The sequence below is a fragment of the Cyphellophora attinorum genome, assembly GCF_001299255.1.
Source record: "Cyphellophora attinorum strain CBS 131958 chromosome Unknown Contig5, whole genome shotgun sequence".
NCBI lineage: Eukaryota > Fungi > Ascomycota > Eurotiomycetes > Chaetothyriales > Cyphellophoraceae > Cyphellophora > Cyphellophora attinorum.
The window spans coordinates 377,990-391,291 of record NW_017253233.1 but is presented as its reverse complement, the minus strand read 5'-3'; the positions used below and the strand labels follow the sequence as shown (position 1 = coordinate 391,291).

Here is a 13,302-nt window from a genome sequence, read left to right as displayed (position 1 = left end):
TTTCGCAGTCGAGCCAATTGGAGCGCAATTGAAAGCATCATCACCTATCGATGCCTGCGACTACCTACTACTTGCGACCAGCTGTATATTCCCTCGCATCGACCCAGGACACCACAAGGTCACCGACGAGATGGCCACACCCAACGTGCTCAACGCCATTTCGAAGTGGGCGGTGCCAGTCTTCATCGGCATCTCGCTCGGTCAAGCAGCTCTTTACGATGTGAAAGGCGGAACACGCGCAGTCATCTTCGATCGGTTGTCTGGTGTACAGGAGAAGGTCGTGAATGAAGGCACACATTTCCTAGTCCCATGGCTGCAGAAAGCTATCATCTACGACGTCCGGACGAAGCCGAGAAATATCAGCACCACCACCGGTAGTAAAGATCTCCAGATGGTCAGCTTGACGCTAAGAGTATTGCACCGTCCGGAAGTGCAGATGCTTCCTAGGATATATCAGGTAAGCTGGTCCTGTTCCGTCGCCTGTTGACCTAAGCTGACCGACCCAGAACCTCGGTCTCGACTACGATGAGAGAGTATTGCCATCCATCGGAAACGAAGTCCTCAAAGCCATCGTCGCACAATTCGATGCCGCCGAGCTGATCACACAGAGAGAAGCAGTCTCCAACAGAATCAGAGCAGACCTGCTGAAGCGCGCATCCGAGTTCAACATCGCTCTCGAAGATGTGTCCATCACTCACATGACCTTCGGCCGTGAATTTACAAGAGCCGTCGAACAGAAGCAGATCGCCCAACAAGATGCTGAGCGTGCAAGATTTATCGTCGAGAAGGCCGAGCAGGAGCGCCAGGCCAATGTCATCCGCGCAGAAGGTGAAGCCGAGTCCGCAGATATCATCAGCAAAGCCGTGGCACGCGCAGGTGATGGCCTTATTCAGATCAGAAGAATCGAAGCATCCCGCGAGATTGCCAGCACTCTGGCCAACAACCCTAACGTCACATATCTACCTGGAGGCGAAAGTGGCGATGGCAAGGGAAAGAGCACATCGCTTCTCCTTGGATTGCGATCGTGAAGGAACTGGTGGCGCTCTGCTCGGGCTGTACAAGAAATACGTGGCGATTGAGCCACGGCAGCTACGACTCTCAAGGCTGAAAATTCATGCTTCTCTGTAGCATTAGCGAATCAAAAAGGGACTTCTCGACTTTCTGAAAGCTTTATCCCAATACCCTCCAGTGAACTCCCCATACTCCCAAGCTCCGAGCCTGCACGCAGCTGCACGCCCGGGAGCCCCTCTAAATGTATCTCGTCAGGGTCGTAATCCTGACAATCCCCCAAAAAGCTCATCCAGCGCGCCCAAGTCCACTCAATCCAGTCGGATTAACCAGGTCCAATCTTCGGCATATCATGATGTTCACTCAACCCACTCAAATACTTGTTCAATTCCTGTACTCTTTCCTTATGTGTCTTCACTCCCTCCCGCTTCAGCCGCTCCTCCAGCCGTTTCCGCCGCGCCTCGTCCCATCGCTGCTCGGCTTCCGTCTTGCGTGGTGCTGAGTGGTCTTCCTCCTCCAGCGCACTTCGAAGGTTTGTGCGTTTCTGACCTGGCAACTTGTCGTTTCTGGCAGTGGTATCTGCGTCGTCGTCGTTGTTGGACTCGGTGGGAAGGTCCTTGAGTACGACGGAGTTGTCGTGGAGCTGCTCTGTCGCGTCACTCCTATTGGTGAGGGAAGAAGTAGTGGCCTTGTCCTTTTTCTTCTTGTTGTGTTTGCTGATCTTGGAGTCCTTGACGCCTTTGAGCTTGAGTTTGCCCGTCGAGTGGGACGCGTATGGGTCTGCCATCACACTCTGCCGCATGCGGCGTTCACCGAGGAGACCGAACCGCGGATCACGCGAGGAGTGGTGTGGTGGTGGGTTGGAACTTTGGCCCGCAGATCTCGGGGAAGGAAGTCGGGGTAGTTGCGGAAACTATATCCGGCGCATATAAACGCACCGCAAAACTCGAGTGCAATCCCCTCGAGCGCTCTTTACCGCCCCAAGTGTCCCCTGTGTCAAAACCGGGGCCGTAACACAACGATTCACGCACAGTGTTCTCACATTCGGGGCGGCAAAAGCGCAGCCAGGGAACCGAAATTCGTTTTTCCAAGGCGCCGGCGGGACAGATAGAAGCTAAATTAGGTAAGGTAGAATTTCCCGATTCAGATGCCCTAAGTTCCCGCCAGTATTTGTGACTTTCACCAATAGTTCCGACCAACCTTCATCTAACAGCAGTCTTGAAGTTCCGTGCTTGATAGCGCACCAGTCATCTTTATCTCGGCTCACACCTCGCGTACATTTGTGCCGTTGCCTTGAGTCGATCCGCTGCACGAGTGGGGTGTACCCCGCGACTGGACTCAGGCAGACTTCACGACTGGGATCAACAAGGCTGAGCTCACGAATCAAGTTGGCGTATTGACCATCACTCGACGAACACTTGCGAACCAGAACAGCCTTCAGTAGCATTTCTGGTCCCCCACGTCTCGAGCTGGACACTGTATAAATCGGGCGCAGGTACCCTAGATGAAGCTTCCTCTGATTGGCGAAGTACTGCTTTGTGGTTCGCAGTGCTGGTACAGGCCACCACGTAAGTACGCATATGTTCGGACCGGGCGGTTCACGGTGCTAGAGTGCAAGGGGTACCCCTCGGCCGCCTCACCTTGTGCATGGCAGGCTTCTGGTGTACTTCCAACTAAAGCTGTCTGATATATGCTTATAAGACGGTTTGTCCTCTAAGGCTTAGTGCTGTGGATGTATATATCCATCCAGGTCTCGAAACACGCCCGCGACCACTGAAATCGTCCTTGTCTAACCCAACAGGTTAATATCTCTCCTTAGGTAGGCTTCGCGCCCCGCACGTGCCCAACAGATTCGATGGAAGCAGTCGTGGCGGTTGGGCTTGCGAGCAATATCTTGGGCTTCATCGAGTTCGCGGCCAGCCTGGTCCATATTCAGAACGAACTAAAGAACAATTCGCTTGTTGCCGAATACAGGTCCTATCAGGACATCGCTAGAGATATACAGAAACATGCCAAACGGATCAAAGCAGGCAAGGAAGGATGCAAGAACGATGAGGTGTGTTCTGACTAGTCGTTCCGTCCAACCACGTTCTGTTTCTACTGTCCATACTGACGGAAGAAAGATCCTCGTGAAAATTGCGGACAACTGCTGCACTTTGGCTGATCAGCTATTCCGCCGTGTGAAGGCATCAACCAACAGACACGGCACGAACATCTTCAATCGCACTTTGACAGCCATCTCTACCCTATGGAACAAGAGAGAGATCCTGGAAATCATGTACACGCTCGATCAGCTTCGCAGCGAGTTGATCATGCACAGGATTCATGAGATAGGGCGGCAACAGATCCGACAAGAAGCTGCGCAAGCAGGTAAAGAGGACCTTCGCAATGTCGTGAAGCTACTACATCAACTCCAGTCTGATCTTGATGCGCTCAAGCTTGACGATGCTCCACGACCGAAAACGAAAAGGTCGATGTCTCTCGACCTTGACAAAGCAGCATGTGCAGACATATGTCCATCCTGCAAAGCCATTCTCGAGACCGACGCAAGTGCCAGCGACATGGTTGGCGCAGATGGCAACAATGGCTCTGTATCAGTCCAGGTCACGCATTCAACAGTGTCTAGGAACGACCCTCCGAGCTCAGCACTCGAGGTCAGCGGGCTCCAGCACCCGATGTCTGCCGGCCAAGAGTCAAGGCCCATCCTGTCGTTACACCACTGTACATTGCTACGCGCAAAGACGACACAGAGCGCTTGAATGTGCCAATGGACACTAAGGCCGATATGAACTGCAGCAAGGCTCAACACCGACGTGGCTGCGTCGGGCTCGTCAAGACTGCCACTATCTCGGAATGCAAGCGCTGGATTATAGCATCACGACTGTGTCAACTATCGTTAGTCCTGCGCAGCAAGGTTGTACCCGCAAAAATTCGAACCAGAAATGTCACACTCGTGTACCAGATCGAAGTCCACTTAGCTGCTGCTTCGTCACTTTCATCTTGGATATTCAGCACGGTCTCGCTTTCCTGCTCCATCGTACTGAGCATGTTGAGCAGACCGAGAATGACATTGCAACCTACGACCTATCGAACGCTAGGGTGCCATCACGAAGTGTGGATGGTCATCGAGCATGGCGATTTGGACCAACTTCGGTCGCTCTTGACTGAGAAGCGCGTCTTCCCTTCTGATCGCGACTGCCGTGGATCGACACTACTTCACAATGCCGCATTCTTCAATCAGCTGGAGGTCTGCAAATGCTTGATAAGTTATGGCGCTGACATCAACGCTACCAACGATGCTGGCCTCACACCTATCGTTGACGCATCTGTGACATGGAAGATCATGGAAGCAGACAATGGACTCGACGTCTTCTATCATCTCCTGAGCCTGTCATCAATATCACTTGACGCCTTCTGGGAGAACGAGCAGTACGTCTTCCGCTCAGCACAGTCGTTCGACTGCTTCTTCCACGACGACTCCGTGCTGCATGACCTTGAACCGGATACCGTGGCCGGAAGGCTGAGCAACTGGCTGTCATCTTGTCACTCGATCGAAGCTGATCTAGACGTCTCGGGGTCGCACACTTTATTGGCGCTGGTGATCGCATATCTGAGCGAGCGTGCACTGCTCACTCAGCGCTGTTGCTGGTGGCAACCTTTGCCGGCTTATCAGAATTTCCTAGTCACAAGTGAAGAAGATGGACCAGACCGTTTCCTCACGTTGAAGAGACGCATACTAGTATTTGACCATGTCCTGGATCTCGTCAACAGCGATATGTTTCGAGGTCGTCTCTTATCGGCTGTTCCGATGGTGTCAACGGTCAAGCACTACATTTCTTTAGTGTGCGAAGCTAGATCGGAGCATGAAGCCTTGCAACAGCAGGCCAGCGATGGTCCAAGAGAGCATCGGCAGGTGTGTCACCGCGGGTTTCACATCACATTTTGTCTAGCGACGAACTTGAAGTTTCTGGAGCACGTGCTCTTCGCTGGGCTCACAACCCGAGCAGATTCTGATACAGTCATGTCGCCGGACTGCCTTAAAGAAGACGGCGAAGCAATCTCTGAGCTCTTTGCAAAGGCCGGCATGCGCCACATCTGGGTGGACATCTTACAAGAGCTCGGGGTCGACTAGCAAAGGCGTACGTGCATGTGAGCCGAGGCTCTGTTATTCAGCTATTACCTGTGCTTAATGAAAGGGTCTTCTGATCGGTCATATCATTTGGGGCGACGGTATAGTAAGGATGAAGGGATGCTGCACTGCGTTCTGTGTACAGTGTATTTCTGCAAGAGATAATAAAATCGTTCGTTCCAGTGCTTCGGAAAGCTCAGACTAGAGTCGATGAGGACGTTAAGAATCATAATTGTTTGGCTACCTAGAACTAGCAATCTGATGTTCTTGTCGTACTTGAGTGAGAGAACTTGCCGGCCCTAGTTTCAGTTGCCTTCCCCGGCTGTGACTTGATCACCTAGAGCCGTTGCAGATCGCTGATGATAGGAGCATCGGGTCTGGTCCGCTGCTAGCGACAGTGCGCTCGAGTGGACATGCTCAAGCGCCCCTAGACCCGGTTCACGGATCTCAGAAGCTCATGTTCCGCCTTGTCGATTAAGTTCGAGAAGAAAGATGTCACTGTTATCTTCTCTGATTGACATAGGACGATGGTTCCGCTGTGAGGCGATCGATATCGATCCATACGCGCTTCCAATCCGGGTCATATTCATCGTCAGATTCATCTTCGTCCTCATCTTCTTCATCCTCTTCGTCCTCGTCCTCGCTGGGGTAGCGCAGACGTCTCTCCTTCGCACGCACTTCCGAGAACTTCGGCAGGTATTTCCAATAGTCGTCGAGTGCATCGAGATCTTCGTCAAGAACATTGGCCGTTACCAGCGTGGCTTGATACTCGTCGACATCATCCCAATCAGCTCTTCCAAGGAAGGTTTGGCGAAGGTAACCTCTAGAGAACTTGGGCTTCTCAACGCTCAGGGCCGTCTTGATCGTCCTCTTGGCCTCTTCCGCAAATCTGACCCATCCATTCCAGTAACGATCTGGCGACACGTTACATGAATTCATTGGAAGGCTGAGAGCCTCAAGGGCTGGAAAGCTTGTGAGGGCGTCCGCAAAGACATCCTCGTCGATGTCTTCAACAGCTAGCCACTCGAAACTGCTGAATCTGATCTCGCGGACAGTTGATCGGAGTGTGGGCCTTAGCAAATGAATTCCATACAAAACGTCCGCGTCTGGGAAGTCCAGGCCGAAGCTCGCCGAGAGAAGACTATGCATCTCCTCATATATGGTCTTGTTCGACAAGCAGAATTCAACAATATTGATACCTTGTTGGTGAAGCTGGATGCTGGACAAGCCGTCAAGAGTCTTTCTGCCGCCATGAGCGACGCTGTAGTCGGCAGGTATAATCAGCTCAAGCTTGCCGTGGTTCGGATACACGTAGCCAAACGGATGGTCACGGTCGATGATATTGACCTTGAGCATTGGCTTGAACGGCCACGCAAAGGTCGCCTTGTAGATGAGAATGCGCACTTCCGTCGGAAATGAGAGGAATCTGCGGTTGCCTGGCGCCATGATCTCCTGCAAAGCGATCAGTATAACGTTGTCCATTACGATAAGCATGACTTACTTGTGGGCTTGGTACGGGGGTATTACTTTCCATGTTAATTGACGAAGGCAAGGAAGGACTCTCGATTCGAGGAAAGTGTGATGTCGGCGATGGTTAGAAGTGCCTAAGCATTTTCACGTCAGTAGTAGCAACACCGTGACTGCCTCAGAGCGATGCGCCAAGCACTTTGTTTGTGACGCCTCATCGTGTCACTTGTTTGTCACTGCTGACCGGCACTTCACCCCCTTCAAGGCAGCATTTCAGGCGACGACTCATATGCACCCCGACCTAGCCAGAAGGGCCGATCCATTGTCTGTACACCCTCCCCAATATGATCAAAGTCTCGCATTCACAGTGCAGCCCTTACAGGACACGGTCATCGACTGAGGCGTGCAAGAAAGGAAGGAGTGTTGAAGCTTGAATCCAGCTAGTGATCCACACGGCAAGTATTTAATGTTGAAGGATGACTAAGCGAGGCAACCACGGCGTCGAGCCGGATGACGAGAAAGATCTGATCACTGCTAATTCGTCTTTCACCATCAATTACACCGACAACTCGAACCCATTGGCGACGACTTCGGAGGTCTTGATTCAGCGGACGCATCGCCCGTCCTGTTCGTATTACGACGCGTCTGAGCACCTCTCAACCAATAGTGATGATCCTATCTGGGAGTTGCTATTCCTGTGTCTGTAGCGCCTTGCTCTCAACAAAAGACGTTCATACCCTGATCGCTCCTGCCTGCCCAATTCCTGCTGCAGACCACTTCCGCCGCAAAAAGAAGATGCGTTCCTATAGCGATCTCCTTCTCGGACACCCAAGTACCCAAACGCTGCTTATACAATGTTGTTCACTGCGTAGTTGGTGACTTCTCCTGCTCTTCGACGCCCTGCGGTGCTTGCTGCAGTTGATCCGCCAAACGCTGAGGATGAATGACCGTGGTCGGAGACACTGGTGAGTCAGAGACGGGATTCTGCGCCACTCCTGACTGCGTGACAGCACTGGGAGCATTAGTCTGCAGAGCAGTCGTCGCAGGCAGCGCTGGCTGTGCAGATCCCTGCTGTGGCAGCCCCGTCATTTCCGCCCGCTCCTTAGCTTCAGTCACAGGCCGCTCAGTAACAGTCGGAAGAGTAGATGCCGGCGCACGGTCGCTCTCATTCGGCGCCATGCCGCCTTCACCACTGGACTGACTTCCACGATGTCCCTCAAAGCTCCGACCTCTGGGTCCTTGGTTTGGGCTTGCCATAGCGCTCAGACTCGAGCGCGACTGTCCCTGGGAAGCGGCCCCTGGTGGACTTTTTGCTCTTTCTTTCTCAAGCTTCTTCTGCTCGTTTCGTTCACCAAGCTTCGCCTTCCATTTGCCGAAAAGCCCCTTCTTCTCTTCGCCTGAGGTGTTCGACCCCGTGTTCGTCACATCTCGAAGAAGCTCTCCACTTTCCCGGCTGTGAGTGCTTGCTCCGACCAGACTCTGGCCAGTCATCATGCTGCCCTCGCGGTCATGCTGGCTAGAGCCCAGCCCACCACTGTCACCTGTAAAACTCTTGCGTGGTCTCGAACTGCCAAATGAGCTATTGCTTCCCCTAGCGCCTGCATTGCTGCCAATGGGAGGTGGTGGAGCGAGGGGGAAATCATCGGATCGTTTCGCAGAACTCGAGAACCGCCAGCGATGCCGTCGCTTATCCTTTTCGGGAGGGCTGGCTCCAGCTACAGCTGGGGAAGCATTGCTGTCAAGCGCATCGAACTCTGAGTGATCAGTGACAGAAGTGCCTGAATGTAGCGAAGCTGCTGGAGACCGAGCTGGTTGAAGGTTAGCGGCCGACTTTTCAGCAGAGCCGGACGGAAAGGCGCTCGTCGGCGTCTCCACTGGTGTTGCTGTTGTGTTTTGGATGTGCGGTGCGTGTGTAGCGATGGGATCAGGCTTGGCTGCTGATCCGGCGTTTGGCGACACGAGCGGTGTATGGAATGCAGGCGTGTCTTCTCCGTGCAGTGAGGCCTGTGAGCTAGCTGCGCTTTCGTTACCACTGCCCGCAATGCGCCCGCGCTTCTGTAGCTTCTTGGTAGGCCTGCTTGAGGCCTCGGGAGGGCCCAGGAACGGGGACTTCGAGAAGAGATTCGAGATCTTGCGCTCCTTTGGTGCGCCTGACACAGCTTGAGGTCCAAATGACGGGGACTGCGCGAGTGTAGGACTGGTCGGAGCATGCTGAGGCGAAGGGAACTGTGGCTGTTGGTCCTGTGCGTCGTTTGTCGCGGGAGGATTCGTCATTCTCGCTGCCTCCGGAGACGGAACAGGCGAATTCGAGGCCGACTGCTCTTGCATTCGTTGGAAGCGCGATCCTGCAAGTGCTGGTGATCGTTTCGACGGGACCGTGTTGCTGCGGCCAATTCCTCCCGTGTTGGAACCCACTGTACTGAGCTGATTCATTCCTGTTGGCGTCCCTGGTGAGGAGACGCCCGGACTGCCTCGTTCCCGCGAGTTTCCTGATGATACAGACACGTTCCTTCTCACTCCGTACTTGCGTAGGCTGTCCGCGCCGGCGCTCGCGTTAGATGCTGACCGTCCTACCGCCGGACTTCTGACGGAGGGAGCACCGCTTTCGACGTCCTTCTGCGTCTTCTCGTCCACCGCCGTGCCTGTCATGCCGATCAAGAAGTTGTCTTGGTTCTCGATAAGAAAGATGAGTACGTCTTGACTGAGTCGGTATTCGGTGGGCGCCATGTCGTGCTGCGGATGCGAAATTATACCAGGCTGAAAAATAGCTGCCAGATTGGCAGCATTCATGCGGTTCATATCTGATTTGGATGCAAACACAGCCAGGAGGTCCAAAATGTACAGCAACAGCTGTCTGCTGAGAGGCGGCAGCTCCGTTATCAGCTTTTGGTATGCCACGACGGCTGCGCCATGTTGCTCGATCGTCATATCGATTGGTTGCGCCTCGTTGTCGCCTGTGCTCTTCGTCGCGTATGGTCGCAGAGGGTCTCGGAAGCGTTCGTAGAAGTCGAGAGGGACGATCGGCTCCGGAAGCTGGTTCAGGTACCGACGGAGGATATTTGCTGCATCGTGAACAGTGTACCCTGTCCAGTCTAGTCCTTTGCCATATCGATCGGGGGAATTGAAGGCTGTCTGGAGGTCTTTGATTCGTTTCGCAGAACCGCTCAGTCGAAAGATGCCCTCCACGTCGGTCGCTGAACTGCGTTAGCTGACGCTTAAGGCCTCAAATTGAGGCTGAAACGTACCTTTCTCCTTCAGAAACACGCCGCACTTTGCTACGACGATGGGAATGTAGCCATAGATGAAGCTGTTGCCCTGTTCGTCACTCAAGCTGATCGCAACGTTGGCGTACCGTATAGACTGGTCAAGAGGCACGCCAAATATTCCCGGCGCCTCGACTGTCGGACACGTCAGTTGTAATCCCAATCATCGGAGCAATTTGACAGTACCTTTTTCGTCCTGCTTTTCTGTTGTTTTCCTAAACTTCTTCCACCAGGACGCTAGTTCGCGCTTCGATGGAGGCGATGCTGCCTGGGCTGCGGCAGATGGGGGACCTTGTGCGCCATGGTGTGATGGTTGAGGAGGTATTGGATCGTTGGAAGGCGCAGTGCCGCCTGTAGCCATCGTTGGCTTCAGGAGCAGCGCCCTGCGGTTATGCTGGCGGCAGGCGTCTGTTCAGCGACCCAGAGACACGACCGTGTGAATTGAAACCGAGATCTGATAGTTCTGACGGTAGCTCAAGGCGACTAGGATGATGTTTGCGCGCGGAGATGTCAATTCAAGCGCAGATGGACCCAGTAATGAATAGGCGCGGAGGCTGCGATGCCGTGTGTGACCAAGGCTGATTCCAACCTGAACTGATCGCGGGCAGATGGCTCCCAACCTGTCTTCAGTGCTCTTGCTTCCAAGATGGATGATATTGTGTATGCGATGTTGACTGCGTCGTCGGATGCCGCAAATCCGACTGTGTTCCTTGTTGAAATTGCCAAAGCGAGTGGCGCAAACTAGTGGGTGGTTTGGCGAACAGTAGGCTGCAAGGATGTCGAGATCGAGATATCGGTGTGGCTAGGGAGCAATAATGCGATACAGTCATACACAGCAAAAGAAGCGCAACAGGATTATTGTCGTGAAAGAGTCTTGACTTGTGCGCTGCCAGCGCCAGGCTGGAACTAGGACAACAGGTGCAGCAGTAGTCAGGCACTTGGGAGAGGATGTGGTTTCAGCAAGCGTAAACGAGGATCATGGCGGTGCTGCCCAGAAAGCAAGATTAGGCGTCGTGGAGGCCAAAAATACATTTCTTTACTTAAAGGCTCTCGCCCTCTCGCTACCAACGTCTTACTGATAGTCGAGACTCTCTTAAACGAATTCCCATGCATGACAAAATCAAGAAATCGTGCTCTCGAGAAGCCTGTTCTCAATGGAAATGACGACGTTGGGCTCGTTACGCGATGCCAGTCCTGCGCCATGTCTCTATGCAAGGAGACGTTCCCAGCTTCTAGATTACTTGACCGCAAGTCATCCCTTTGGCGTTGACTCGACGCCGTTATGCTCTCGACAGGTACAGTACGTCCTCGTGAGATACCTTTAAGCCCAGTTGTAATCCAATTTGGTCCCTGAACGCCGATTCCAGAATTTGACGAACAATCTGAAGAAGTCGACGTCTGTCATTCCTCATGAATGGCCGGAGTTGTCTGAGCAACTTCCTTGACCTGCCTCTCGAACTCCCTCTTCATACCGTACTTGACTGCTTCGAGGACATTGTCGACGGTTGCCTTGGGTGCATACGCGGGAGTCGTGCCAGGTTGATACACGCCAGTCTTGACAAGGATGGAATGCCATTCATTACTGGCCTCGCCAGAGTTGTGGAAATCATTGGTCCCACGGATGTCGGACTCGGGGGTATCGCCGACGAAGTACACCGTCTCTGGAGGAGCGTCGATCGAGTGTGTATCCTTCCTCCACTGCTGCAGCAGTCTGGTCGCGAATTGGAATGTGCCGAGTTGAGGTTTGCCAAACGCAATTGTCTTCAACTCTTTCCCTGTAATAGCTTTGAACATGGCTTCGAGACTCGCTCTGAGGCTCCCATGCCGATACGAGAGTAGGTGTGGGACGTGGCCCAAATGACATCGTTGTGGGCGAAGAAGACTGGCGGACCCTCATCAAAGTTCTCAGACCGAGTGCCCAGTCGCCCGTTCTTGCTCATGCACAAGTCCAAGATGATTTGCTGATCACCTGCCCAATCTCTGCTGTCGGCGAAGACGAAGACGGCTTCAATGTCGATCTCGCCGTAGTTGCGCAGCTTCGACAACTTCTTCTCTTCTTCTGTCAGCTGTCGGAAAGGCGTAGTAGCTGAGTTGTCTTTGATGATATCGCCAGGCGTGATCACATCCTGAAAACCGTAGCCTTCGGCGACCGTACGGCACTTCTCGCCTTCACCGCCAACAACGAGGACGGTCTTGTACTTCTCGGCCATCTCCCGCATAGGAGTATGACCGCAGATGAACTGACCTGGTGAGACCTCGAGTTCGAGTTGAGACGACAGCTGGATGCATCTCTCCTCCTCAGTCTTACCGCCACCATTGGTGACGAAGATGTATGGCACTTTGATGCCGTACTCGTTCTGCCCGTTGAGCACTCTCATTGCCTCTATTGCTTCAGGGATGACCTCCCCACCTTTGATAAGAACACCATCTGTCATTTGTTAGCAGGCTAGGACTTGTTTTCCGAGATGATCTACAGTACCTATGTCGAAAGCGTACGCATATCTATCAGTTGTCTTCAAAGCTCCATCCTCGGGCGTCACAGGCTGAGAGTCGTCTGGAGTAGGCAAGTCGCCTGTGGACGCTGAAGCAAGATGATGTCTCGCCATCTCCATAGCGGCGGCAGTGTCATGAGCAGAACTTCGTCGTGATACACTTGACGGTGGCCCAACTACGGTCAAGCCGCTGTATAGATCCGCTCGAGTCACGCCAGTATTCGACAATCGTCGTGTGCTCCGACGCTGATGATGCCTCTTCCTTTCAGTCGGCGGCGCCATCTCTGGCGGCTGCAGCGTGGCGTCCTCGGCCATCGTGTCGTTGAGCATCGTCTTTGGTCTGAGCCTCAGTCTCCTGTACTGATCCTACAAGACCGGAGAAGACTTGGGCAAGAAGCAGTGTCGTGGACTGATAAGAGTGATAAGGCGCTAGAAGGGTTAATGCTCTATGCACCTGAACTAACCTGTTCTCGTGGAGGACTTCTACGGAAACACGACCCGGGCTTTGCATGTATATATACATTACCTTCGAGCGCTGATCGGGCTTGTAACATACTGGCAGGATGCCGAGCATGACCGACCAACGAGTCGCTCCAGGCATTTCGCCCCAGTGCAAATTTGTCCTGGAGCAGTGCGAAAACCTTCGTCCATACAATTTCGTGTGGTGAATCATTCGCCGTGATACATTGTTCGTTATCAAAAATGCTACTGCATGGTTGGTAGTTAGGTGAGGCTCCGTGGTGACGTCAAATTAAAGTGGAAATTTTCTGCCGAACCCATACCCTACGGTAGATTTTTACCGCTCGGTGAGATCGTTGGATAGTGCTATCTCACCCAATACAGTATGGCGACTGGTGGATTGAGCGTTTGGATTGGTCCATATTCAGCGATTCGAAGTCCCGAGTTGTTTCCATGTGCAACCTCGAGAAGCGAGAAACATGTG

At 53.2% G+C, this 13,302-nt stretch overlaps 6 protein-coding genes across 6 annotated transcripts; 2 read left to right on the top strand and 4 right to left on the bottom strand.

Moving 5' to 3' along the window:
- Positions 1 to 130: 130 nt before the first annotated feature.
- On the top strand, positions 131 to 1,028 carry AB675_6798 (Prohibitin-1; the record flags this gene model as incomplete). The annotated part of the gene is made up of 2 exons (XM_018147115.1): positions 131 to 457; positions 507 to 1,028. 2 exons carry the CDS (start codon positions 131 to 133, stop codon positions 1,026 to 1,028), a joined length of 849 nt encoding a protein of 282 aa, XP_018003420.1.
- A 305-nt stretch (positions 1,029 to 1,333) lies between these two features.
- Positions 1,334 to 1,795, bottom strand: AB675_6797 (uncharacterized protein; the record flags this gene model as incomplete). Its single annotated transcript, XM_018147114.1, has 1 exon — positions 1,334 to 1,795. The coding sequence occupies one exon, from the start codon at positions 1,793 to 1,795 to the stop codon at positions 1,334 to 1,336; it is 462 nt and encodes a 153-aa protein (XP_018003485.1).
- Positions 1,796 to 2,863: 1,068 nt separating this feature from the next.
- Positions 2,864 to 5,140, top strand: AB675_6796 (uncharacterized protein; the record flags this gene model as incomplete). The annotated part of the gene is made up of 3 exons (XM_018147113.1): positions 2,864 to 3,064; positions 3,132 to 3,599; positions 3,650 to 5,140. 3 exons carry the CDS (start codon positions 2,864 to 2,866, stop codon positions 5,138 to 5,140), a joined length of 2,160 nt encoding a protein of 719 aa, XP_018003545.1.
- A 498-nt stretch (positions 5,141 to 5,638) lies between these two features.
- Positions 5,639 to 6,671, bottom strand: AB675_6795 (uncharacterized protein; the record flags this gene model as incomplete). The annotated part of the gene is made up of 2 exons (XM_018147112.1): positions 5,639 to 6,589; positions 6,639 to 6,671. The coding sequence occupies 2 exons, from the start codon at positions 6,669 to 6,671 to the stop codon at positions 5,639 to 5,641; spliced, it is 984 nt and encodes a 327-aa protein (XP_018003608.1).
- Positions 6,672 to 7,465: 794 nt separating this feature from the next.
- Positions 7,466 to 10,228, bottom strand: AB675_6794 (Rho-GTPase-activating protein 5; the record flags this gene model as incomplete). The annotated part of the gene is made up of 3 exons (XM_018147111.1): positions 7,466 to 9,798; positions 9,850 to 10,002; positions 10,054 to 10,228. 3 exons carry the CDS (start codon positions 10,226 to 10,228, stop codon positions 7,466 to 7,468), a joined length of 2,661 nt encoding a protein of 886 aa, XP_018003154.1.
- A 1,040-nt stretch (positions 10,229 to 11,268) lies between these two features.
- AB675_6793 (putative CDP-alcohol phosphatidyltransferase class-I family protein) lies at positions 11,269 to 12,674 on the bottom strand (the record flags this gene model as incomplete). The annotated part of the gene is made up of 3 exons (XM_018147110.1): positions 11,269 to 11,642; positions 11,699 to 12,295; positions 12,347 to 12,674. The coding sequence occupies 3 exons, from the start codon at positions 12,672 to 12,674 to the stop codon at positions 11,269 to 11,271; spliced, it is 1,299 nt and encodes a 432-aa protein (XP_018003222.1).
- Positions 12,675 to 13,302: the final 628 nt, after the last annotated feature.